Below are 26,297 nucleotides of genomic sequence, written 5' to 3'. Positions count from 1 at the left end.
CGCCTAGAAATCCAATACTAATATTTTTTGGGTATGGAGGGGGGAAAGAAGGGACACAGGTGATCTCCAGAGCCAGATCTGGACACACACTCATTAGGCAGCCGCTCCCTCCAGGGAAACGGGAGCTTGAAACATTTTAAGTTGATTGATTGGTTTTTTTGAAAAGCAGACAACCTATTTCCTGAAGTGCTTCTGCTTTGATAGTCTGCTCTGACAAACTTACTGCTCCAGTCACGAAAGCAGCCAGCACAGGCAAAAGACAAGTATTTAGCAGTTTCAGACAATTCGCTTCAGATCCCGGGTACCACTTTACAGCAACACCGGAGCTCAGGGGGCTCTGCCGGCCTACAGCCCTCACCAACCCCTCCGCGGGGCAGGGCCTGCACACCACAGGGCACACGCGCCCTGCTGAGGAGCACGTCCCTTAAGGCTGCCTTTTGGAGAGGTTCTCCAAGACTGTAGGAGAGTTCTCACCACGCAGACAGGTACACGTGGCAAGACCGACGTATTGCACGTAGTTGCAAAAGGGAAAGGAGCACAGGATGCCCTGTTAGTCCCCAGCCTTCCCTCTCCCACGCTTTCCCAACACGAGACAATCCTACTCAACACCTCCAAGATAACCGGGTCCCTCTAAGCTCTGTGAAAATCAGGGACTGGGTGAGGGAGAAGCGTGTCCGGGTCCAAGCTGCGGGGAAGGTGACGTGAGGTCACTGTCCCTCGGTGCTGCCCTCGGGGGCACCCACTCCTTACCCGAGCTGAGGCAGGGGGACCTGGCGCCCACCAGCAGCCCCAGCAGGGAGCCGGGTTTGGGGGTTTTTGCCTCACTGGTGTGTTTTGGGGCATCCAAAGGGAAAGGGACAAGGCACCAGTCCCCGTGGGGCAACAGCAAGGTCATCAGCTAACGTAACGACACGGAAATGGAGATGCTGTGACAGCAACACTGGAGAGCTTCGACCTTCTTAAAAACAACCAAAAGCGACGCTTGCCTTGGCAAACCCCTGCTCAGAGAACATCTTTTTCTCTAGTGACACTGAAGCTGCACATTCAGCCCCTTCTAACTTCTAGCATAGCTATTCAGGCAGAGAAAAGCTATGGCTTTAACTTAAATTTGAAAGAAGCGTTTTCTTGTTTGTTTCTAAACAGGATGTCAGCTCAGTTGTGCTACGGGAAGGAAATTTACCTATTTATTTTATTCCGACACCTTCACTCCTGCTATTTACTGCCTGACAACCAGAGCTAAGAGAACAATTCACTGACGGCTCTTTCTGGGGCGGTCGGCTCAGGAATACTGGGAGCAGGAAAAACTTTCCGTCGGTAAAAGCAAGGGATGGCAAGCGTGGCACTCGCCAGGCTCACAGAGAACAAATCCCTCCCTGTGTCGGAGCCCCGCTGCTGCACAGAGATGTTTTCAGGAGCAAAACTGCCTGTGGGATTTCTATTTGGAGAGGACGCGTAGGAGGAAAAGCAAAAAGCTCAGTCTCAGCCGGGAAAAGCAAATTTGCTCTTGAGATGTCCTTTTCTCTAGGACACAGACCACACGTCAGCCACGCTGCTTTAAGAATGTATAACTGATCGTGTAACGCTCGTCGCAGCAATGAGAATTCACCTCTGTGCAGACACAGAGCAGCCAGGGAAAATGCACGCGCAATACCCCCCGGCCAGGCTGCGTTAGTCACCCCGGGCTGAGCACGGGCTGGGTACAACCTTCAGAGGGGACCAGAACAACGGCAAACCCAACTGTGGGTTTATGTTCAAACGTCAGCGTTTGGGATGCTGTTCAAATCCCCGTTTATATTCACCGGTGGCCCCGCCGAGTTCTCTCTTACCGCCAGGAACAGGGGCTGCTCCTCCGCAAAGCGGTTACGACCAACTCCGGTCACAGCTGGCCCTCCCACCTGGCCCGAGTTAACACCTGCCCTTTCCCGCTTTGTTCAACAGCTGCTGGAACGTGATCGTCTCCACGTGTTCACCCCACTGACAAAGCCGGGGAGGGAAGTGTGCACCAGTCCTTTCTCTGAATAAAATCTTCAGCCAGAATCCAGCTCGCGAGTCTATGGGTTTTGTAATACGCAAAATAATTTCTTAGGTAATTTCTTCTTTCACAGGAAAATTAGCAAGTAACTTCCAGGCCAAGCCAAATTTTTTTCTTTCAATGCTGTGATTTAGACCAAAATATTAAGTTTTACAGGAACAGTTTCTTCCTTTTTAAAAAGGCATTAATAGCCGATTTCTTTATCCAGTAGCCATTTTGCTCTTCTGCAATCACACTTAAAGTAATACTAAAAATTCTGCAGCAATATATTTTGTGTACGGATTTAAAAACAAGATGAGCAGAATGACTAAAAACATCAGGTGATTAGGGCTTTGAGCTGTTTCTTCTTTGCTTCTGGTGTCAGATTGCTTCTTATCTACTGTAATTTTAAATACTACACATTTGCTTTACCCACTAAATTAGAATCTGGATTATTTGGCTGCTTGCTTTAGATTTCCCAAAGGTACAGCCTTCCCATTGCACTATATAACCCTCTATGTTCCAAATCCTGCTCTTTCCAATGTTTACTGAAACGCTAATGTTAACAAAAATGCAATTAGATTTCAAAGGAGAGGCAAAAGGAAATATTTCTAGGTTAGACGTTAACACCACTTACACAACAAAAACCCCAAACCTTTTCTATATGTCAGTAACTGCAGGAGTTGAGGTTCCCAAAGAGTGATTATACCTTTGCACATCATTTCTATACGCAGAAAACAATTTATAAAAGTAGGTTTTTTTCAAGGCAAGAACCGAACCTTGGTGCATCTAATATACCTGACTTCCCAAACGGTTTAAATATTATTTGTTAGTTGCTGCCACAGTCACACTCACTGGAAAACAAACCACGCGGAGCAGCGGACCTCTCTGGACACAGCACACATCAAACGGGACTCGGCAATACACGGCAAAACACTTCAAGCATCACCCAAACCATGCTCAGCGCGTGGCACTGGCACACACGCCACCCCAACCGCTCTCCATAGACCCACCTCTAATTGTTATTCTCCCTGACAACGCACAGCAAATTATTTTAGGAATCGGTCATCCAAGCAACCTAGTTTTTAAGGAATCTATATTAGCATCCTAAGTGTCCCTTCTCGAGCCTAGCGACTACCACCTCTAGAACGCTGGGGGTGAAGCCAGGAACGATCACCGAGCGACCCCCGTTGCTGGAGATGGGTGTCCCACAGCAGAGGCCGCCTGCTCGCTGGGCCTTTCCTTCACACTCCTGGAGCTCTGAACCGCTCTGCCAGGCACTGCTGAGCACACCACTCAGCGACACAGGCCGGGAAGGTGCCTGAACAGCTAGCAAATTATTGCAAACTTGAAACAGTTGTTCTTTTTTACAACGCTTTCCCCACGGCCATCTGTTTTGGCACTAGCCAGTTTGTGGCCTCTGGTTGTTCTAAGGACGAGGGGACTGAATCATTGCCCACGGAACGCAGCACACGGCACCCTTTTGGACGGCAAGAATGGAGAAGCGCACAGGAAAAGGATGCTCGAGCCTGTGCAATTTTAAATGTCTGTCCCTGCACATGAGAAAACCTTTTCTGACGTATCTCCATTCGTCAGCCACTCAAAGACATTGCAAGCATATTTATTTTCCCAGCCGCAACATCATCGCAGCACCAGGCAATTAACTGCCTATTAGCTCATCGGCTTCACGCCCCCCATTTCACTACAAACGGTTCCTGGACAAGGTTTCTGGATTTCTAGCTCTTCAGCCCTCGCTATTACGTTTTTATCACAGCAGGCAATTTATGTTCCTGTATTGCGTACAGACTCAGAATTGTGGAAAAGGCAATGAGTTCTGCCGTGATTAGAAACTCACAGGGTACCGTAACAGCTCGGTATTATTAAAAGTTCAGAACCAGCACCTACGACCCCACCGGCACAACTCCAACAGCAAAGCAAGGGGCACGCAGCAGGACCTGCTCCCGCGACGCCCTTTTCAAGAAAGCACTTTCATCTCTGAGATTTTTCAAGAGGGATGCCCTCGCTGCGCCCACGATTGCATCTTTCAGGAAAGAGCAAGCAGCTTGCTTTACTCTTCGCTTTGTGTTGAGGTGGTGTAAACAAACAGCCAGCAGCTCCGGGCAGCCGTCAGTGAGAGAAACCATCTCTGCGGGCACCTTCTTGTCCACAGCACCTCCGGTCTAGTCCCTGTAACAGGGAGAAAATTGCGGCAGGCTGGTGTCAAACCAAAGAAACAAAAATATCCTCCACAAAGTTGTCAAGTTTAAACCCACGACAGGAATATTTTATTTTTCTACACTACATTCCCCCTCGCTCGCTCCTGAAAAAGTTAGCAAACTAAACAAATACAAAGAGCACTACAAATAGAAACCATGCCCCGAAGGGGAAAATTCCCTGGTTAATGACAATTTAATGCTCTGGCCAAACAGATTTTAAAAATGAAGTGTTCTGTCACGTTGATTTCATGCAATCTTCTCAACCTAAACTGCTGCAGAGACCATGCAGATATGTATTTATACAAAAAAGCTGCAGAATGTTGAGTAACATCTGTTTGCAATGTACTGTCCAGATTACCACACTTCTAATCAGGTTTGCGTCTTGTAGGAGACGATTGTTCTTCCCTCAAAGGCGAGCCAGGTGGAACATCTTTAATCGTATAAGAAGATCCCAGTCTTCAAGGAAATTTTCTGTTCTGATGTTCTTTTTCGAGACATGGGATTATAAGAGGATGAATTCTCCCTAACAACTGCAGTAATTACATGCCTTCTGCTGGTCCATCATTTTCGGGGATTGCGGGGGTGGCCGAAGAGTGGGGCATAAGGGCTTTAAGCTCTCTGTGAATTGGTAGCATACTGCCACCATCACTTCAGAACGATTTACCACATGTCAGGCCCGCGGATTACCCGCATGCTGCGCCTAAATCTGCACTACTGCTTTGACAACAGCCAGAGCAGCAGCTGCTGAATATTGTTACGGATTTACACCGCTTTCCACCTTTACTTTCACGAAGAACAAAAGTGGGAGAACAACACACTTGTGCCTGGAATCTACTGCTTAGACATCCTTTCAAATAATTACTCTGCAGGTTGAAGCGTGTGTAGAAAGAGAAGATGTGAAAGGGGATGCTGATAGGTCTACGATTCGAAGAAAAAATAAGAACTGGCCTACTGAATCATTTTGGGTAGGAAAAGCACACCAGATAAATATCGCTTATTCTTGTGGTGTATGAGTAAGTTCAAGTTTCTTCAGATGTGTTATCTACCAAAGGTAAAGTCTAAGGATTATCTTGATACAGGGAAAGACCCTGAACTTGCGTTCAGGAAGTGCTATAAAGAATACCTGAAACCATAAGCCGGGAGGGGTTATGAAGTAATGTAAGCAGGAGTTTCAGTGACCACAAAGATTGATATTAACTTTTTTTTAATTGTCAAGTTACAACAGCCATATCAAGATGTGGGTCTGGGCATCTTTTAACAAACAATTCAAGAACCTCCATTGCCAAAGCCACGTGGACTGGTTTTAGCGTGACAGGGGATGTCGGCTCAAGTATTTTTTGTTACTTCTGTTCTCACGTTCGCAGGTTCTTACTAAATTGTGGTGAGCTGTGCGTTTTTTCAAGCTCCAGGCTGCGTGGTAGTCCAAGGGCTCCAAAGCCGCGATGTAGACACTGGCAGTTGTTTGAAACCGTGGTAGAAGCAATATACCAAAAAGTAACCAAAAGAACAGTCGTCACCCACATTTCTTCCTGCCAGAAGGCGGCAGTTTGCCACTGTAACGGGGTGAAGGCCAATGTTCAGCTTTTGCAGCAGAGTCCTTCCAGGGAGGTGTTGTGTGCAGGTCTCCAGAGGATTCCCACCGCACGGGGATCTGGCCTGCAGCGGGCTGCTTCCTCCACACCCACACAGCTGTGACCAGTCAGTTACATACATACAAACACCACCACGTCTACAGGACAGAAGATGAGCTTTACAAACACTGAGGAGAACAGTTAAATAGACGACCTGAACCTTATCCCATGAAGACAAGCCAGAAGACAGCTCACTGAGATGCTCCACAGGACCAGGACGACTCGCAGACAGCTTCAGGCCAGCACTTGCGAAGAAATTCCCATCACCGTTTCCCCAACATCTCTACTTCTCACACCATCCATCTGCATCATTTTCGGAGTTACCTCATATCTTTTATTACTTCTCTGAATTCCAGTATTAAGCTGCAGGAAGCAAAAGGCAATCTAGCCCAGTTTAATCCCAGGAAGAATTAGTGTAAACAAACATAAGATAGTAAAAGGCCACAGAGTACAACTCAACAGCTAACTGCACTATATTCGTGACATTTCCCTCCTGTAACTTGAAGATAGCAGAAAATGTGTTTCTCTCCTGAGTTTCTGAAACACTCAACTTGGTGTTAACAAAGGATGTTATAACACAAGCTGGTTAACACTCTCCCAACTCAAAAGCTTCCATTCCAAAATGCTGACCACAGAAGACAATTTTTCCACCATCCAGTTTTTCCAGGCATTCGTAAACCAGCATCTGCCTTCCATATGTCAGGTACCTGTCCTAATACCCCATGACTGTCTACCGAACTGTATTTTCTTCTTTTTCCTAAGAAGTTTCCAATGTTGGTTTTGTTTATACGAGATTGACCACTGGAATTATTTCTCAAGCCAGTTCTCTTCTCCAGGCATCTCAAGTTCTACGCCATTACTGCTTTCCATAACCATGTAGGCATAAAATAGTGCACGTAGCAGTTTACATGTAGTATTTGTGAAAACACTTGTAATTGATTAAACACCAAGTGTGAGTAACACTAAGTGTTTCTACACTGTTTTCCTATCGACCCAATAATATGTTAGTCCATTTCACACAGCCATTTGCCCTCGGCACGGCACGCCAAGTGCCATCCATGTTGCTGCTGGCTCTCCATTCCCACCTCAGAAGAATAAGGACAGACGCTCTGGCGGATAAGCAGCCTCAGTCCATCCAGTTACAGGTTCTCCTTCCCGGCGATCCTCGCAGCGGCCCGAAATGCACTCAGCTCCACAGGGAAAATCCCAAGGGCTCACAACTCTCAGCGACCCAGGATCCTTTCCAGCCATGATAAGAGGTTTCATGTTTCCACCTCTGCGTCTCCCTTGCATCACCTTCCCAGACACATGTAAATGTACCTGATAGCGCTTATTTTGCTGGACATCCAGCACCTTATGTTACACTGTTAAGTTAAGAGATGATACGTGATCTTCAGCTTCTTGCTGCTGTCTCCTATCAGCTGATAGAAATTAGTTTAGTCCAGTGCTGCTTTCAGCAGAGAACCCTTAAGCCCCCGAAACAAAAGAAATACTCCGGGTGACTCTACTCAGCTACAGTCCATGTACAACAAACATTTATGAACCCGAGACCTATGTCACACAGCAAAAAAAAAAAAAGCAGAAAGACACAGTTCCAACTCAAAGGTTGTTAATACAGTAGAACACATCTTTAATAGGAACTGTCACTTTTTAAGAAAGTTAAATTTCTTATATTTAAATAGTGCATATTGATAACATCAACAATTCGTCTCATCATAATTCAACAAGTCAAAATCCAGCAGTCAGAAACCTGGGTGAACAGTGATAACACGCTCCACGTTTGCGCTGTAAACGCGTCACAGTAAGGAAGTGGAAGTTCTGCTTGAACTAAATCAAGACAGTCTCCCACCCAACCGCTGAAATTGCTCTCGAGGGATTAAACCTCTGTTCCACTTTCTATTCAGTCACCTTCCCTTTGATGCCCTGAATAAGGTACGTGTTACATCTTTTACAATCACAAGGAACAAACCATAAAGAACATATTATACAAAAATATTAAGTACAATAGGAAATCAAAATATTAGGGACTTTTGTCAAGTTTGTCCTAGGAAGCACTAAACTAGAAATAAAATATGTCTAACTCAACACCGTTCTGCTTTTCTTAGTTGTCTTGCAAGACCTCATTTCAAGACATCTCCACCAAGAATTCCACAGGGAGAACAAAGCAGCTTTTAAAAGACATATCTTCAGATTTAAACATTTATCTTCTCAGACTTGTTTGCTATGTGTAGTTCACTGTTAACACAGAACTAAAAATACCTTCCTTGAAGTCAGTCCAGTAAGTGCACTTGTTTGAATTCCAGTTATGAGTCAGTATAGAAAAGGCCACTGAAAAAAGTATGGGTTTTTTTTTTTCCTCCAATGAAACAGGTTACAGTTCACAACCAACTCAACATTTCTCAAGCAGCCTGGCTTTTCAGCCACGACTAAACCTGATTTTTTGGGGTTTTTTTTTGGTTTTGGTTTTTTTTTTTTTAAATTTTTTTCAAGAGAAGGCATCTCCCCTTGTTTTTTATTATGTCAAGAATTAAAGCTTGGATTCGAAGTAACAAAAATAAAACATATGACATAATCAAGTGAGGCCATTCAAGCTATATTATAACTATCTGAAAACCAGCAATGAGCAGATACATTTTGAAGACTTAAGGTGAGGAAAGAAAGAAGAAAACCCTAGACAGCCGGGTATGAATACTGAAGAGAGGAGACTAAGCACCCGATAGTCACCATCTCAGATGAACTATCACTGTTCATTTTGCAGGTGAATTTAGGCTCCCCTATGAAACAAAGCAACCTCTTCAATGAAGGCACTAGGGTAAACCCTTCCAACCTCCCACCCCTAGACTGCACCTGTAGAACAAGCATTTCTTCGCTTTCACACCTTATTGAACTACTGAATGTTAATGCCACGGCAGAAGATAAACTTGTCCTTTTCTGCAAGAGCCCAACAAAACCAGGAACTAAGAACACAATAACAGACCTGGCAGAATTAATTCCAGTCTTTCTAACAACAGGAGCAGACAGGGATGCAGAGGTATTTTTACAAACTGCCTTGGCGAATACAACAGCGTTATCCCGCTTGCTCTTGGCCACGTACAGGACGGGAGCGCTGCGGAGCATTAGGCAGCCCTAGCAGGTGATCTTCAGGAGTGCAAGATGAAACCGAAAGGAGACACGGATGCTAACTTAGGCCAAACCCAAGCGATTTATTTTAAGGCATGTTACCTGAGCTTTTGAACTTCTGTAAGAGTGGTTTCAAACGTCACATTAAGGCACCTTTATCACATAAGCACTCTCAACAAAGCTTAGGTAGGCACTGAAGTGGCTCCATAGCTGAAGCTCTTTTCACCATTGAACTGTCATGTACGCTTTACTTTGCCACAGGTTCCAAAGAAATGTTTAAAGTGCTGATCAAACAAACGTTCAAACTGGCATTTAAGTTGCAGGATGATGTTTCACATTCACAGTCAATGTCCACATACTGTGTTATCTTTACTTCCATCCAAGGTAAAGACAGCCAAAGGTGAACCAAACCACAGAAACGAACATTCCTCCCCCTCACCCCACAGATAACATCAGATATTGTTTGTTTTGACCCAGTTTGCAGCAAAACTATGCATTAAATGCAGCAGAAGCTCACAGTCTTAACTTGGCTGGAGAACCAAACTAAAGAAGCAGCATGAGCTGGAAGCAGACTGCAGGGAAGTAGCAAAATCTGGTCTTAGCAAAAAATTTGTCCTTAGCAAAAGCACTTGTGGTTCTACGCAAGTGATTCACACTCTACTGGTCCCACATGTTCTGTATAAGTACCAGGAACTGGATGCAGAAGTATTTTTTAATTTGAGGTAATCAACATATTAAAAAAAAATCCTCTTCAACTCACCTACTGTCATCATATCAAAAAATGATAATTTTTTGGTCATTTAACTGGGTGTACATACTTCAACAGATACATACATACATATATATGTGTACATATGTACACATATATAGAGAGGAGGTAGTGATGTTACAGATGTAACTTGCCTGGGTGAGAAATGAAAGGAACAGAACCAAAGGGATCTTCAGGAGGACTTTTCTGTGGAGCAGAATGTGGCTCCACATTCTTATCTGAAGATGCTCTCCTGTCCACCAGCCTGTCTGTAAAAAACAAAATGAAACAACAAAAAATAAAATAAAATAAAACAAAAATGGCAGGACTTATGCCTATGCAAAGATATCTACTGTATGGGGTGAGGGAAGAACATCCTCTCCATTGAGAAAAGGTTAAGTTTTAAAGATAACCTACATCTTGAATTCATACTTCTTGATCCTTCAGGAAAATTCACCTGCACAGACCTATTGTTAATCCCCCTGCCCTACCAAAAGCAGCATGTATTTGGTGATGGAACGCTTTAAATGAGGATCTCTCCCACAATTTATATGCAGACTATGTAACAGAAACTACTAGTCCTTTGTGCTGTTGCGGTTTAGAAGTCAGAATCGCTATGGTTATTGAAAACACTAGATCATTCATTTTATCCAAGTTCCGGCCAGGCTTTGCCACAAAAAGAGACAAGTTGACCATCACAGTAAAATAGCTATAAGTGCTTTTTATTAAACATGTAATATCTGTTTAGTAATTAAAAACAATCTGAGTATCAGAAAATGTAGAGAGATGTAGTGTCTTTTTGTATGGTCCTCAATACTTAGGAGACTGGGATTTTTATTATTTTTTCCTAAGTAGATATATAAAAAGTTTTCAACACTGTCAAAAAAAAGAAAAATGAAGCACGAGGAATGGTAAACAAACCTTTTTCTGTCTAAGCTCTTATTCTAACTTTGCTGCCAACTGAAGATCCAGACCATCCAGCCCAAGCACCACATTGCACCTCAGGAGGGTCCAGGAATGCCCCTCAGCCATTTAACAGCCCCCCTGTGACACGGGGTTCCACCTTCAGCGAACACCCTACACCCTCTAAGCAAAAGACACAGCATTTTTCCCTTTTTCCTTAGCAAGTAGGTGCTCTTGCAAACAATTTGCAGCACAACCTTCTCGACAATTTGCCTCTGCAGAGATGCAGCTGAACGGTGCCCTAATTCCGTACCAAGCTACCCGCACGTTCTCTATTCAGTCCTGCAATACAGCAACCAGGAGGCTTCCGCAGGACAAGCCCCAGGGACGCGACAGCAAGCTAGTCTACCTCAGACAGATCCATATTAACCCTGGCTACAAAGCCCAAGAGTTTTGAAACTATGTGCCAGTTCTCACAGACGAGTGTTCTGTTCATATTCAAGTGTCCAGAACAGGAATTCTTTTACCTACCGTTAGACTCTCCAAAAAAATACAAGGGGCAGTTGTTCCCTTACAGGCGGCCCCTGCTTAAAACATAGTCCCAAGTGGGGGCTCCCAGCGCAGGAGATGAAGTAGTTGCCCTCATCTCAACGCACACATATTGAAAGAGGGAGAGACTGACTCGAACAAAATTATCCTACAGTGATGCAGCCCCGCGGAAGAGAACACTAGCCCAGACGCACCACCGACTAGCAGCTCTATGGTTTATACCCCCAGCTCTAAGCCCTGAGGACAAAACACTGCCAAGCATCCCATCCAACAGCAGTACTTATTCCTGACTCTGAACAGCACAGCAACACCGCTTTCCCTCCTCTGGCAAGAAACAGTTGGGGTTTGGAGTTGGTTTGATGGTGGGGGTTGTTTCTTGCTTTGCTGTTTGGTTGGGGCTTTTTTGTGTTCGGGTTTTTTTTTTTTTTGAGTTTTGTTGAAGAAATGCATGTGGCCTTCAAATTGCATCTTTACAAATGCAGACCGAGTAAAGGGTGCTTTTGTTCTGTTATGCCTAGCGTTTTGCCTCCAGAGGAAAACCAGTTCACTGCTGCACAGTTTGCAGGCAACCCAACTCTAGAATAACTTTTAAGGGTGCCACAACTTCAGCTACCCTTCGCAGAGTCCCTGCAAATGCTGGCGTGCAAGACTACGCAAGTCCAAGGTGATCACATCTCCCCACTTCAGCAGCATGGCTAGCGGAAAACAGAATGGATTGAAATGCTAAGCACGCAAGAAAAAAAAACAAACAGGTAAAGTGAGTAAATACAAGACGTCAATTCCTCCATGGCACCTAGGCATATGGGATAAGTTTCCCTGGAAAATAAAGTTTAAAATTTGTAAATTCGTCAAATCTAAGGCAATTGGAAAAGGACGAGTCATTTTTCCAGTCTTCTGAAGCACAAGTGTCATTTGTCCACCCGGTAACAAGATCCACTTCTCTGTATCAGAGAGCGTTTGACAGAGAAGAGACAGATATTGTTTCTCCAGGTTCACGCGAGCAGAAGTAGATTCAGAGGGACTGTCAGTATTAGACTTGGTTGTGTTTCAGGTGAAACTTCCTTAAAGTAAAGATCCAATTTTACCCTCTCAGTGAATCATCACACAAACAAAGCCCAGACCACTGCCAGAGACACCATCATGTGCCATGTAGCACTGTGGAGCCTGCCGTAGAGAAGTGCAGTTATTTAAAACCACAAAGAAGGAATCCAGCTGTTTCCATCCAAGCGACAGGCCCACGATTTCCCAGGAGACAGCTCTCGGGACTTTGCGCAGTACGAGCGGCCCTTGTGCCCAAGGAAAGCCTGGTAGGAGCCACAGCTCTTTGCTGCAGAGATGGCCCAGGCAGATCCTTAATTCTGTGCATTCTGCAAAGGAGACGGGCACAGGGCTTTGTAGGCTTTGCACCCACAGGTGTCTCTGTGGAAGCACCACCATGATTCTGGGCTTAACAACAATCCTTCTGCAATTCAGCACAAAGACCGCGCTGGTATTTTTTCCCCCGGTGAGAAAGCAGACTTATTTTCCTGGCTCCCAACTCTGCACAGATTATTAAGTGGTTACAGGAGCTCTCTACAAACAAACCCATTTCTTCACAATGTTGTCAGAATCTCAGCACCGTGTGTTGCTTCCGCACCATCATTAATACCGATGATTGTAACAACAACAGAGAAACAAGTGCACACAAGAAGCAGGAACTCCACACCAAAGTTCTCCACAAAGGTGCTCAGTTCAGAATTCTTCTTTCAATTGCACATTACATTATACTGCAATTGTCAGCTTTTTACTACATAAAACTTCTACCCAGTGTAAGCAAGGTATTCTGTTCTAAGAGTCAGCTCCCTTCTTAAAAGAAAAATTATTAATCATCACAGCAATACCCATCGCTACACGCACTCTGACAGTAAGCTACTAAACGCACAAAATCGAATGGTAATCTTAGCCTGACAAATTATGATGACATCTTGATTCGCTAACAAAAGCTGTGGACATTTAACTACTCCTGTATTACTGTCATGAACACAACAGCTTTAAAAATGTTTGACAGATTTTTAATTTACGTATAAAGCATCAGCCCAACAATACAAACCAGGCTTCTGGAAGTAGAAAGAAGGGATCGATGTTTTGAATGTTACTCCGCACCACGCAACATCGCAAAAAGACAAACTTAGATAACACCGTACGTGAGTTATAAAGTACAGGACAGCAGCTGAGCTCAGTAATAGATAACAAAACAATTTATCAAATCTGTATCTTCAGTTCTCCTTCCTCTAGATGGCAAAAAGATTCACAGTAAACTCAAAAATTGAGCAACAAAAATTACCCAGTAGTAAACAGTGGTTTTCTCTCCTAAGAGATAACCTACATCTAAAGGGAATTAAGCCTTGATGCTTACAATTTATCTGAGGAAATTCCAGGAAGTATTAGACAGTTAAACACAATTTTATAGGTTTAAGGCTTAATTGTACAGTAAGTCTCCTGATTTCTCATCAATGCACCTAAGTTTGAGAAAGTACCAGTAGACAAAATGAAGTATAAATATTTCTTCTTTGACTGCATTAAAGGCATTAACAGTGCAAGGAAAGTTCATACGATCTTTGGCACAACATCCTTCGTATCGAGGAACAAAGTTAAAAGGTCTTTCAAGTATGGATCGATGTGTACACGCTAACGCACATATGCCGAGATGAAAACTAGCAGTGCTCCCCCTTCCCCACACCTCTAACAGAAATCAAGCCAAAAGGCCCCAGAAAAGCTCTAAGTGCATCTCATGCTATAGATAAACAAGCCTGCCATCTAGTGTGCTATTGGTCAAGCAAATCATTTTTTTCATTTTATTTTTACAGTTTCTGTATTCAAATGACTAAAAACTCCTAAGCAAAACTATGCTGTTCTCTTTTCTGACACAGCATATGAAGTTTCTTATCACGTCCATCTCTTCCATGCATTGAATTATCTTTACTGATAGGTAAACCTAAAACATGCCTAAGCAGGTTTAGTTTTTGAAAACTTCAGTGTATTTTCACACATGTAGTTCAAAAACTGGATAACGGAATAATAGTAGTAGTTAACGGTACCTTCTGCTGGAGATTTAGAGACAGCAGTTGGCGGCATTTATCTCCAAGTTGTTCTATCCTTTGCAATTGTAACTGTGCCTGCAGTCGGCACCGTCACCAAAAGGGCTGTCAAGCACTGGAACAGGCTGCCCAGGGAAGGGCTTGAGCACCATCCCTGGAGGTATTTAAAAGACGCGTAGACATGGTGCTGAGGGACACGGTTTAGTGGTGGACTTGCTAGTGCCACGTTAATGGTTGGATGGTCTTCTGGGTCTTTTCCAACCTAAGTGATTCTATGACTTTTTGATTTCCCTAGCTTCATATAACCAGCCTATCGAGCTACTCCAGGCAAGCGTTATTTCTCATATGGATTTTTCCAGGTTTTTTGTAAAACCACTTGAAGCAGGTCCTTCGTTACTATCTTCTTGTGTAGTTACTGTGGCTTAACCAAATCAGTCTCATAAAACTTACCATAACTACAGTGAGCAGTCCAACAGGTAGATAAAGCTTCTGGAAATGGGTAATGTTGTGCTGAGCTTTTGGTTCAAGCTACCCCCCTCCAGATTCAGGACTGTATTGTTTCTAAAGTCTTCTAAGGCTTCCTTGAGGAGCAGCATGCCTAAAGATACTCAATTCTACTACTGAATCATTTCAAGTTCTAAACTTTGATTCAGGAAGCATGCTTATTTTTCAGCTGGTACATTATCCGTTTTACCCAACTAACAGCACGCCATTTTACCCTAAGATGTGGGCAGGCTACATCCACATCTCAAAAGTAGAAGTCTTATTTTATCAACACAGGATACAAGTGAAAACAATCAACTAGAGTTTCACCAAAAAGAAAACCCAGTCACTTTCCTTAAGGATTAGCAGGTAATGCGCACATCTTGTTCAGCTCCGTTTAAGGACACAGAAATTCAACAAGAAAAAAAAAGACTCCACTGAAGGCATAGAGTTTTTTTTTCAATTACTTGAAATTCAACTTTACTGCATTTTTAATTGCAAGGAACTTGCTGATAGTCAGCCAAGTATATACAATCTGGTTTTTGACATTGTCACATCTTACATGTCTCACTAATAAATCTGATCTTGACAAAACGAGTTTTAGGAAGAGCATCTAATGAGCATGTCTTAAGCAATTAAGAAAAGGAAGTAATTCGAAGTAAAAACCATTAAGATAACTGACTTAAAGAGGAAAAAGTTTATTCAACTATTGCCATGTCAGAACAATAAAGCAGCCCTTACAGGTAGCCACTCATCAAAAAGGACATTACAAAACATTAACATAATGTAATAGATCAATTTTCTTTCAGGCATTTTCAAAGGACATATCAGACCCACAGAATTTTCTGCTCTGGTGTGCAAGGAAAAAGCTGGAAAGGAATAAAGCAAGTAGCCAAACTTTTCTTCCTATCTGACCAGATACCTCTGCTGTTCAGAGCTTTTTGACAATCAAGGTGATACAAGCAGTATTTAAGAGCAAAGATATTACTATTTCCGCAGTATTTCAGCTGGTAACTGCCAGTTTTAAACAGTGAGTTCTTCTTATTGCACGCATTTTGAAAAAGGGAAAGGAAAGAAAGAGGAGAGGCCCAACTGCGCCCTCAAATGCTCAGAAAGAATTTTCTATACACAGACCGCGCGGCCCTTCCGCAAGACAGGTGTTGGAACTGCTGAGCAACTACAGAGCCCTCATTTACTGCGAAGCAAAATAAGCCTTCAAGCGTCCCTTACTTGATCTTAGCAGGTCAAATTCTCTGTCCAGCAGCTCCTCCTCTGTCAACTTGGAAAAATTGTCCTCTCCAAATGGGTTCCAGCCTGACATATCAGGTGGGTTATTGATGTTCTGCTTTGGGTAACTGGCAATCGCTTCAGCATCAGGAATCCCTGACCTGTGAAGCCCGACAGCATGGAAGCAAATAAAGAGAGACGTTACTGGATTGCTTATCAGGGTGAAAGCTTATGACATGCTTCATTATGCCAAAACACTACATACACGTCACACACATGCATTAACAGCTTATCCCAAAAGCATCTGAAAGCTAATATAAGGGAAAATGGACCACTTGAAATACATAGTTTGGTTGCATCATTTCTGTATGCAATCTTTGGAGATTTGTTTTTCAGTTTATAAATTGTAGCCGAATCCTTCATCAAGGTGACATGCAAAGGAAAAAAAAAAACCCAAAAAACCAAAAAACCCCCCACAACTGTATTTCACCTGTAGTCATTTATATACTGCCGTAAGAGTCCGCCTTGTTTCCCCCACAAAAAGGCCTACTACATATGTTTCACGTTTTCATCCATTCTCTTTATTTTCAAATTATTTTTTCTTGACAGAGACATGAAGCGTCTTTGAATCCAACATCCATCCAACAGATACAATTAGCTTAACCAGTTGACATCACACTTTCTGCTTGTATTAGTCTAATCTACACAGATAAGAAAACCTTTGACCAGATGTGTTTTTCCTTTCATGCACGCTTTAGCAAGTTACCCCTACCGCTTCTCTGGTTGTCTGAAGCAGAATAGAAAAGCAGCAGTCAGCAGGTTACCACAGGCTAACTGGTTCTCTCCGTGCCTAGCCAGGCTCCGCAGGCCACACCTGCGGCCCAGCTCTGTGTGAAACCCTCGAAATCTCTTCGAGGCAAGAGAAAGGGGAAGGGGCTCCTTCCTCTCGCCCTGGGTGCTGCCATCCCAAGAGATTATGCATTGCAAACCGTTGCTAACCCTCAGTCACGGACCTGAAGCTGAACAGCAGGATCAAACTCTTCAGCCAAACACCCAGAAGAGAAACTGGAAACGCACATATTTGTTTCCAGACTGGAATGATCCCCTTCAGAAATTACTTGTAACAAAAGTACTCTGGCAGTAGAGCTGACAGAAGTACAGCTGGTAAGTCTCAGATACGGGTACAGAACTGCAGGACAACTCTCTCTGCTAGGGATTAGACTACCTCATTGGTGAGATGAAGCCAAACTGGTCACAGTGATATATGATATTGTATCAACCCAGCCTACAGCAGCAAAATATTTTGCCTTTTCCTCTGTCAACAATACACTGTAACTTAGAAGAGACTAAGAAGGACAGCAGCACCTGAAACGTGTAAGCCACGCTATTGACTGAAAGCACGTGTCAACACAGACTGCAACAGACTGCAGCGTTCTCACAATTGCAAAGCGCTTCTCTTTCAATATAGTATAGTAGGAACCTACAGAAATATATAACCTAGATCGTAATATTAGTCAAACTGGACAGGTCTGATTGTTTTTAAATCAGAAAAGGAAGGTTTTTTGTTCCACACACTGTTTTTCATAAGAATTCATGGGAAAGTCATTTTTTATTATAATTTATTAAGCAAGGGTAAGTCCACAGGCCCCTGCAAAGGGACCATGTCGCTGATGGGGTGTAGTCCATCATGTAACATACTTGGGTCAGACCTCTGATCGACAGACAGAGGAGTTAGAAGCCCTAGCCAATAAATGCCATCTACAAAGCCTCTCAAGGGCATTTGAGATGCCTTTCACACATCCATGACATCATCCAACAAAGGCTACTGACCATCCTAAGTGAAGTGCCTTGCAGTCAGTTCCTGGAACAAGTTCTTGAACAAGTGCAAGTGGCAAACGGGTTAAGAAGTTGTACCAGGCTCATCTGTTAACGTGTCAAGTGTCCCACTTAACTCCCAAAATATCCTTTACCACTAAGCAGAAGACATCCAACTGTTTTAAGGAATACCTTACCATTGAAGCAAGTAATTTCTGAGGAAGGGTTCCAGCAGTGCTCACGACAATTAGGAAGGTGAGCAATAAGTAACCCTTGGGTACATCTCTGTCAGAACACTTGCCTGCTTGCAGGGTAGGGAGAATCTGCCACTGTTCCAGCACGCACTGGAAGTGAACCGGGATAGGAGATTAAGGCTGGTGAGAAGTCTTGCGGCGAAGTGATGTATTCAGGAGACTGCGCCTGTTGCGACCGCTGCTGCTGCTGCACAAGCATCTGCTGCTGTAGGAGAGCCTGCTGATATTGCTGCACCTAAGTAAGAGAATGATCACGTCACTGAAATTCACGTGGGCCAGTGTGAATCTCTTCTGCTAAGTGACAATACAGGCTTTGCAGCCAAATGCACTAACCACCACCACCACACTCCAGAACAGCTCGGTAGCTTCAGCAGAAGCAAGAAGCCAGACCCGTCCATTACACAGGTGAAAAGAAACTGCCCTAACAGGTCAGCAATACCACTTTTCTTTTCCAGCATATTACCAGTTAGCTTTTTGTAAGTACCGCAACCTCGGTACACGCTACTGGAGCACCCAGTAGTTAGTTTTCATCATACTCTATTCTTAACCATTATCAGTGAAAATTTCAGGACAATTTCTCCTGAGTTTTGAAAAACAGATTATGCCAGTTAGCTTTCTTGCTTTTTCAAATAGGAATTTGATGCCACCATGTCTACTATCACTTTGTAGCGCAACATACATTTGTTGCTGCGCTCACACTACTGGAAACCTTAAGCACCAAGTATGTTTCAAGTTAGTATATACCTACTTAATGAAGTTTAGGATATACTCCATCTGATTAATACAGAAATGCAACTCCAGATAAGATTTTGGAACCAAGTTTGGGTTAACTTTTTTTCCCCCCCAACTCAATATCATTTTAGATGCTGAACTTCACGCTACTTGCCACATCCACAGCTCATTACAACTACTCACAAACTTCTCTTACTGCATCTTCACAACAGACTTACAAACACAGCACGTATTTTAAGACTGTCCCGTCTAGGTTCCATTCTTGACGTACCATAGCAGGATACTGAGACTGGGAAGGTTGCTGCTGGTACACAGACTGCATCAACAGCTGCTGTTGGACCATCTGCTGGTGCATTGCTTGTTGATACTGTAGTTGAAAAGAAGAAAGTGGCTTTACGAAGTTACGATCCCCCCCTTTTAGAAATATCCAGATATTTAGAAAAAGCATCAATTAAAGTATCCCTTCTATGACTCAACAGCATTTTTCAGTTAAGACATCACATAACCAAGATTCAGCTTGCAACTCAGTCACTGCATTTTAATGACTGTGTTTGGAAGCTTTTCCATTTTTCCCCCCCCAATTAATACTAGCCTGCTTAACAAAAAAATTAAGACTACATATTCAGCACTGCCTTTTCTATGGAAGGCCAATTAGCATCCCAACTTCTGCCTTTTTCAACGGTTCGGAGCCCCTTCGGAAAATAAGTCAGCTGTGCTTCAAAGAATAACATGTCTCAACAAGGGAAAAAAGAGGAATAGCAACAGGCATCTTGGACAGGATCTGCAAGTTCTGACCTAGCTGCTCTTTGTTATGTTTGCAGTTACTTATGCCATGCAAGTGAAGCAATTATACTTGACAGTATGCGAGCTGAATACTGTCAGAACACATAGTATCCATGAAAAATCTGGGTAGACAGAACAACTACAAAAAGGAAGCTCTTCGCTGCCCAAGAAAAGCAGAAGAAAGCAAAAACTGCAGAAATCCTATTCAGATGGTGTACGTACAATCATCTACTGCATGCATAGCCTCGTCACCTAGATGATACCTGGCATTTATCTCAAGCATGGTTTACACGCACACAAAACCTTTATTTGGGCCAACAGTGGTAATTCGAAGCAAGCTGTGATTCAGGGTCAAACTGCAAAAACAAGACAGCACCAAGAACGCAACTCTTCCAGGATAAGCATTGCAGTGCTTACAAAGAGACAAATCAAAGGTAAAAAGAAGAGGCAGGAGCCATGCTCCCTTTCTCTCTCTCCTAGCAGGAAAAAAAAACCAGGCAGCAACAGCAGAGAAGTTTAACTAGCACACGACTCCAAGCATAACACGTGTCTCTTAGAAACTGGTCTAACAGATTTGTCTCGTACCTGCTGGATATAGGCATCCTGAATGGCAGGTTGCTGCTGCTGGTGATGTAACTGGTGTAGCTGCTGCAGCCTCCAGTCCCCCTGCTGCAGCTGCTGCAGAACTCTGTTCTGCTGCGGGGGGTGCTGGCTGCTCCCTTGGGACTGTAAGATTTCTTGCCCATTCCCCGGTCGCGTGGTTCCTGTAATAATCAGAAAACTCTACTGACAAACGGATCTCTAAAGCTTAGCTAGAGAGCTCCCTGGCCATTAACCTCTTTATTTAACACTTCAAGATGAAACAGTTTATGAACTTCCCTCCCCAGCTTCACAACTAGTACAGCTGGGAGATACTAAGTTCATTTCTCCAAAAATACTTACAAGCCAGTCAACGCACAATATCTACTTACAAGATGCAGGAAGCTTCCTTTGGTCTCACAACAGAGTAAGCTGCGTTTAAGACTTCTGCTCCACTAACACGACATACATTCTATTATCTCAAACCCCAACCTTCAAAGCACACAATTTTGTATGAATAGAAAGCATAAATTATTTTTTTTTTGAAGGGAACTATTGGCTCACTTGTCAAATTCCCTTAAAGAGAACATCTGATGGATTTCGCCATTCAGTTGTTTTTGGAGCCTTTTAAGTAAGCAGTTACTAGCATAAATCAATCTCTCTTGCTTGCTGTATTTGTATTCTGAAGTGCCCAGGAATGATCTATTCCTGTCATAACAGGAAAAGCTTTCCAAGTCGGATGTTACTTGAATCCTGTCTAGTAAAAGTTGTTTACACCTGGGACACAAATATTCTCAGTGACCTTGTGACTGGAGGCTTTCCCAATACCGTCCCTGAAGCTCCTCTTCCTGTACTCTAATAGACACGTACATAGCATCACAAAGCACAAATAAGTAAGTATTCAAGATATAAATAAAAACTATTTAAATAAATATTTATCAGAGACATAACTCTTCTTGAATGAAATAAAGAAAAACTCACAAAGGATTTACTGAAAACCCATTTCTCTCGATTGAGTCTCCCTCAGTTACTCCTCCGTCGCCCCTCCACTGCACCCACAGCGCAAGTGAAGTGCGTCGGTCAATCAACAGGAAAGTCAAGTTTTTACATGGTGTTGATACCTCACGACTTATTGAGGTACAGGGAAAATATTTTTCCAATTAGAATCAAAGCAGTTTGTTACAGAAGACCTCAGTACTTTCAGTGAATTATTTCGAAGTCAAAACTGAGGAGGAACTTCTCTTACAGTCCACAGTGGGCAAGTTAGTTCAAAATCAGTGTCAAGCACAATGAAAAAGATACCTTCACTTCTCAACAACCTGCATTTAGTTTTTGTGGCACCTGGTCAAATTTAGACTCTTTTGGAAAGGATGGAGATTTTTTTTTTTTTGGCATATTAAAAAAAGCAGATGAAATTCAGTTTAAGTGTCATCCCAACTAGAGAAAGAAGGAAAAGAAATACAGAATTCGTTCTTTGTTTATTTCGGTCCATCCTTCGACTTCATTAAGTTACCTTTTTGCCCACGATTACCTAATTCACCAGGAACCTGTACTTTGACTGGAGTTGCTGAGCTCTGGATCGTCAGCACACTGGAAGTGGCAGTGCTTGAATTGGCCTTTGGTCTTTGTCGCGGTGCAATTGAGGTTTCTGTTGGTCCAACAGTATCTGTTATTCTGAAATGGCAAGTTTCCATAGAACAGGCTTGGTTAGAAAACGACTGTTTCCTCTTCAAATTAGACACGACGTATCTCCTAATAGCTCAATTATGTCTTAACCATGTGTTGCTCTACAGAATTGGATTTTAATAACTTAAAATTTGCTTCCTAAACTTGCACTCGGCACCCATTGCAGCCAAAGGATGTCGGACTGCTGCAGCAGAGCATTGACAGGAGCTCTGCAACAGCCTTATTTCCCAAGGAGACCATGGCACTAGATGAAATGTCTGTATAAGCTTTCCTCAGTTCACAGTACTGTGTGAAACTTACTTGCAGTGCTCGCGTCAGCAATCCTATGACTAGAGATATGATTACTGTTCACACACACAGGAAATAAGATCAGGAAAAACCTTATCTGTTAAGTCTACTTTTTGTTAGAGATTAAGCCTCTAGCAGTTATAACACCCATAAACTGCTCAAAACATTTGCACCTTCCCCACAGTACTTCAGGGCTCTACAGCAGTCCACCAGGATAATAAAGACGTTCAAAACCAAAGTACTTTTGAGGTTTAATCCTGTTACCAGGTTGTAGTATATGCATTTTTTAAAACTGCCCAAGTGCTTAAAAACACTAATTCACCATCTGACCGCCAGTACCTAACACCTCATATTAGTTCCTACCATATCCCATCAAGACTCCATCTGTCTTAAACTTCTGTAACTTAAGGCTGTCAGGAAAACATTATTTAGGAAAAACTATCAATCTTCCTACTATCATCGAGCAGATTCAGTTGGAGGTAAAACATTATTCCACAGATCTCTACACCTGCCCTCCACTGCACGTTACCAACTGACAGCAAAGCCAGCAAAACCCACCACCTCCAGACCATGACATTACCTTAAAATGGCCCAGACACATCTACATAGCTCGAACACCGCCTAGATGAGCCCGCTCATTTGCTTCTCATTCCCAATAGGCTAATGAAGCCAGAGGTGAAATAGAGCTGATGATTACAGCCGAACACAAAAGCCCACGAGTCACACGTGCTGGTAGATTCAAAACCAAAACCATTTCCAATAGCAAGGAATAAAAGTGTAAAGGATTCTTCCAGCCTTAGCATTGCACATACACCATATAGCACAGCAGAAGTAAAAAGCACGAATAGGAATTCCCAAGGTTTAGTTTTATTTTTATTAACAAGTACCAAAGAAAGGAATGTTTTGGTTTTTAAAAAAAAAAAAAATCGTGATTTTTTCAAGAACAAAATCCACTTGCCCTCATCAGTCAGATTTGATTTGCACATTTAAATAAAAGCCCTAAGAACAGTTTACGTGTACCGTATTATCCTCAACTACCACAAAAATCTTTTATTTCGAAATTCACTCATCACACAAGGAGAAAATAAAGCAGACCAGAAACAGACTGGCAGCACTTACTTATTCCACCATCAAACAAGCCCTCAGTTTCCCCTCTGTGGATGCTCCATACAATGAAAAAAAGCAATGGGTGGAATCATCCAGAGAGACTCGGAGCTCTTAGAATTACAGTTTATTTTTTCTAATGACCTCTGCTACTGAGAAACTTTTTCATTTATCAACAAGCATGAAAACAGGTTTCAGACACACATATAGTTTAACAATATTAGTGAAAAAAAAAAAAAAAGGAAAGCCACATCTGGTGCTCACCTTGCTTTTATTTGGCTTTTTCTAGCAGCTGCCTCACTAGCTGTCATGGGTTCAGGAAGAGTTGAAGGGACAGGAGAATTCTTGGGAAAAATAAATTTTAATAAATTAAAAACACAAAATCCTGAAAGAAAAAAATCATTCCATATTGAAGAAGAATACTCGGGTTCAAGTTTTTCATGTTACAAGGCTTCATGCAGAACTCATTCACAAGGCTGTAGATTAAAAGAAGTGTTTTAATTTAACAGTATCTCTACGTTCTCTTAACTGTCACAGAAGTAAAACAAAACCATCATTGGTCTGACTGTTTTGTCAGCTAATTCATTTACACACTACCAACTCTCAGCAATCAACTAAAACACTTTCTGCAAAGGTTTTCTTGTAACTGCAGAGAACAAACTTGGTTTAGCCCCCAGTTTAAGAACTAAATCAAAGCCCAACCTTCGGATGAAACAACAGTATTTTTTTTAGTCCACTTGGCTCTTCCAGCGCAAAGCGCGTTGCAGAAAGCCATGCAGCAGCTAAACTTCTGTGGCCCTTTAACTTACCCCCATTGCAGCCAAATTCCTGGATGAGTTACGTTTCCCCTAAACCGCATTTAGCCAAGGAAAAAGGCAATTTTGGGGGTGGGAGGAGGAAGAGTATCTCTAATTACGCATGCACAACCTCCTTATGTACAGTAAAGAACACCAACCTGGAAACATGGAAAAAGTTAAACGACTACTTACATTAATATTTGACACTGGACAATCCTTTTTGGCCAGTTTAAAGGCAAAGTAAGAAACTTGAAAGATGTCAGGTCTCTGTTCTTGATCAGGTTCAAGCATATATCCTGCAAAAATTGATAAGACCAAGTTGTCACTGTCAGATACCAAAAAGCCTGTTGAGACAGCATGCTACCAACAAGAAGAAATTCAGCAGCTCTGCCAAATGAGCTCACCCCAGAAAGAGTCATTTTGATTGTTACGTTGGTTTTTGGGGTTTTTTTTAAATGCTTTTTGCCAAGTCAAATAGTTTTTAGGGTCAAATATAATTGGAGAAAGTGTGTGCTGTTCGATATTTTGACACTCAGTTGTGGAAAGAGTAGCTCAACTGAAGTAGTAATTACTAACTTCCGAGAGAAACAACATAAAACCAACCCATAGTACTAGAATTTCGTAGGGTTAACACAAAATCCAATGTAGCTAACAGAAGACCCACAGGTGTATCTAACTGCATCGGGCTGAGGTTCTACATCACTTTTGTCTTGCAGGTTTAGTTGGCTATGCACACTTTTGTATACTAAAATACAGTTCCATGTATAAAAGGACTTCTTCCTGACAAGACGCGGAATTTCTGACGTCACTTTCAAACATTAGCTTCCCAAATTAGAAGGTTTGTTTTTTTTTCAAGCAAATAAGAGTTACTTTCTATTGTTTACAATATGATACACAGTACATAATCAGGAAATCTTGCCTAAATGACCGAAGAACCTAAATAAACAATGAAAGATATTTTCTGTTTAGAGAAAAGGCTAAGCCTCTAAAAATATGTTCAGCTACAAAGAAAATGAACAACATATGAATATTTACTTTTTCAGTTTTGATGAGAAAATTGAGCTAAACTTCCATAACTGTTCAGCCGTAAAGCCAACCGTAAATAAGATCTTGTTAAAAAAATCTTGAAGTTGTTTTTCTAATTAGTATAATTTTAGACAGATACTACGATTTCACTCAAATACTTTATTTCATGGCCAATACAGTTCACAGCAGCAAGTGTTATTTTTAACGAGTTTTACAAAATAAAGCAGATTTAAACTAACAGTGACAGCACTGCTAAGTGGAAAGAGAACACTTATCATCGAGTGACTCCTGCCACTTGATTCTGAAATATTAGATTTATGAGGCGGACAATGTTCAGGTTGTCATTCCCCTCCCACCCTGTAAAAGACCCAAGATCAAGCCCTACGTCCCTGAAATACCTTTTATGAGCAACTGCAGCTTTTTTTGGCTTCCATTCCAAACGGAAAGAAGGGAAGTTTACATTATGAGATTCTTCCCCACCCACACATATTCCGTGCCAGTAATGCTCATCTTGGCACAGCAGTTCATTGAATCTTAATAAATCAGCATTCATACTTATGAGGAGACTGGATTAAAACCTGTACTCCTCTGAAAGTAGCACCGTGACACAGAGAAAAGTACTTAACCACTTGAAAATTCATCTCATTTTGTCAGTTACTAAGTATTTGCGGAAGGTAAATGCTTACCGTGGTACTGCTATTTCTCAATTATGAATGTGTGCTCAAAAAAATGGTCTGGATTTACTATTTCCTTTTATACAAAAGCATAAATGATGTGGCAACACTCATAACTTAAAAAAATTTCTAAGAGCTCCCATTCAAGTCAACCTTCATTTGAAAATAAAGACAACAGAAAATACTGATTTTTACTCTAAATATTAGATCTCTGTACACGGATAATAGACCAATCATTAGCCTCAGAGCTTATCATTGGCCAAAATTTTTCTTCATACTCTTTGTGCTTTCAAACTTTTGCCAGAGTTTAATGTCCAACACCTAGGGTTGCACAAACTATGAGGTTTTTGTTCTGTTATAAACCATGAAAACAACTATAAAATTTTCCCCCAGTGCAATTCATCTCGGTACATTTACATTTCTAAAGTGAACTCGCACTTCAAATTCATCTAAGCACAACTCTCCAACTTGGATAGAAAATACTATCAAAGGTCCGACATTCCATAGAAAATACACACTTAAGAATAAAAAGGGACTATTAATAAATTTGGAGCTGCTCTTTTCATTCCTGTCATCCCTTTGTGGTTTATAGCC

At 42.3% G+C, this 26,297-nt stretch overlaps 1 protein-coding gene across 3 annotated transcripts in view; it reads right to left on the bottom strand.

The window, feature by feature from the left end:
* Positions 1-26,297, bottom strand: part of BMP2K (BMP2 inducible kinase) — a 58,049-nt gene that overhangs the window by 5,386 nt on the left and 26,366 nt on the right. Inside the window, exons 8-15 of one of the 3 annotated variants that reach the window (XM_063335775.1) lie at positions 24,196-24,299; positions 23,471-23,550; positions 21,642-21,802; positions 20,135-20,313; positions 19,038-19,133; positions 18,082-18,269; positions 15,969-16,126; positions 9,882-9,995 (exon numbers count right to left, since the gene is read on the bottom strand). In XM_063335775.1, coding sequence (XP_063191845.1) covers positions 9,882-9,995; positions 15,969-16,126; positions 18,082-18,269; positions 19,038-19,133; positions 20,135-20,313; positions 21,642-21,802; positions 23,471-23,550; positions 24,196-24,299 — 1,080 coding nt within the window. The remainder of the gene's footprint in view (positions 1-9,881; positions 9,996-15,968; positions 16,127-18,081; positions 18,270-19,037; positions 19,134-20,134; positions 20,314-21,641; positions 21,803-23,470; positions 23,551-24,195; positions 24,300-26,297) is intronic. The other 2 variants (XM_063335776.1, XM_063335777.1) reach the window with 2 other exon arrangements.

Source organism: Chroicocephalus ridibundus, chromosome 5, assembly GCF_963924245.1.
Source record: "Chroicocephalus ridibundus chromosome 5, bChrRid1.1, whole genome shotgun sequence".
In the NCBI taxonomy this organism is placed as follows: domain Eukaryota; kingdom Metazoa; phylum Chordata; class Aves; order Charadriiformes; family Laridae; genus Chroicocephalus; species Chroicocephalus ridibundus.
Note: the sequence above shows the minus strand (reverse complement) of the source record. Positions and strands in the feature narration are given on the sequence as shown.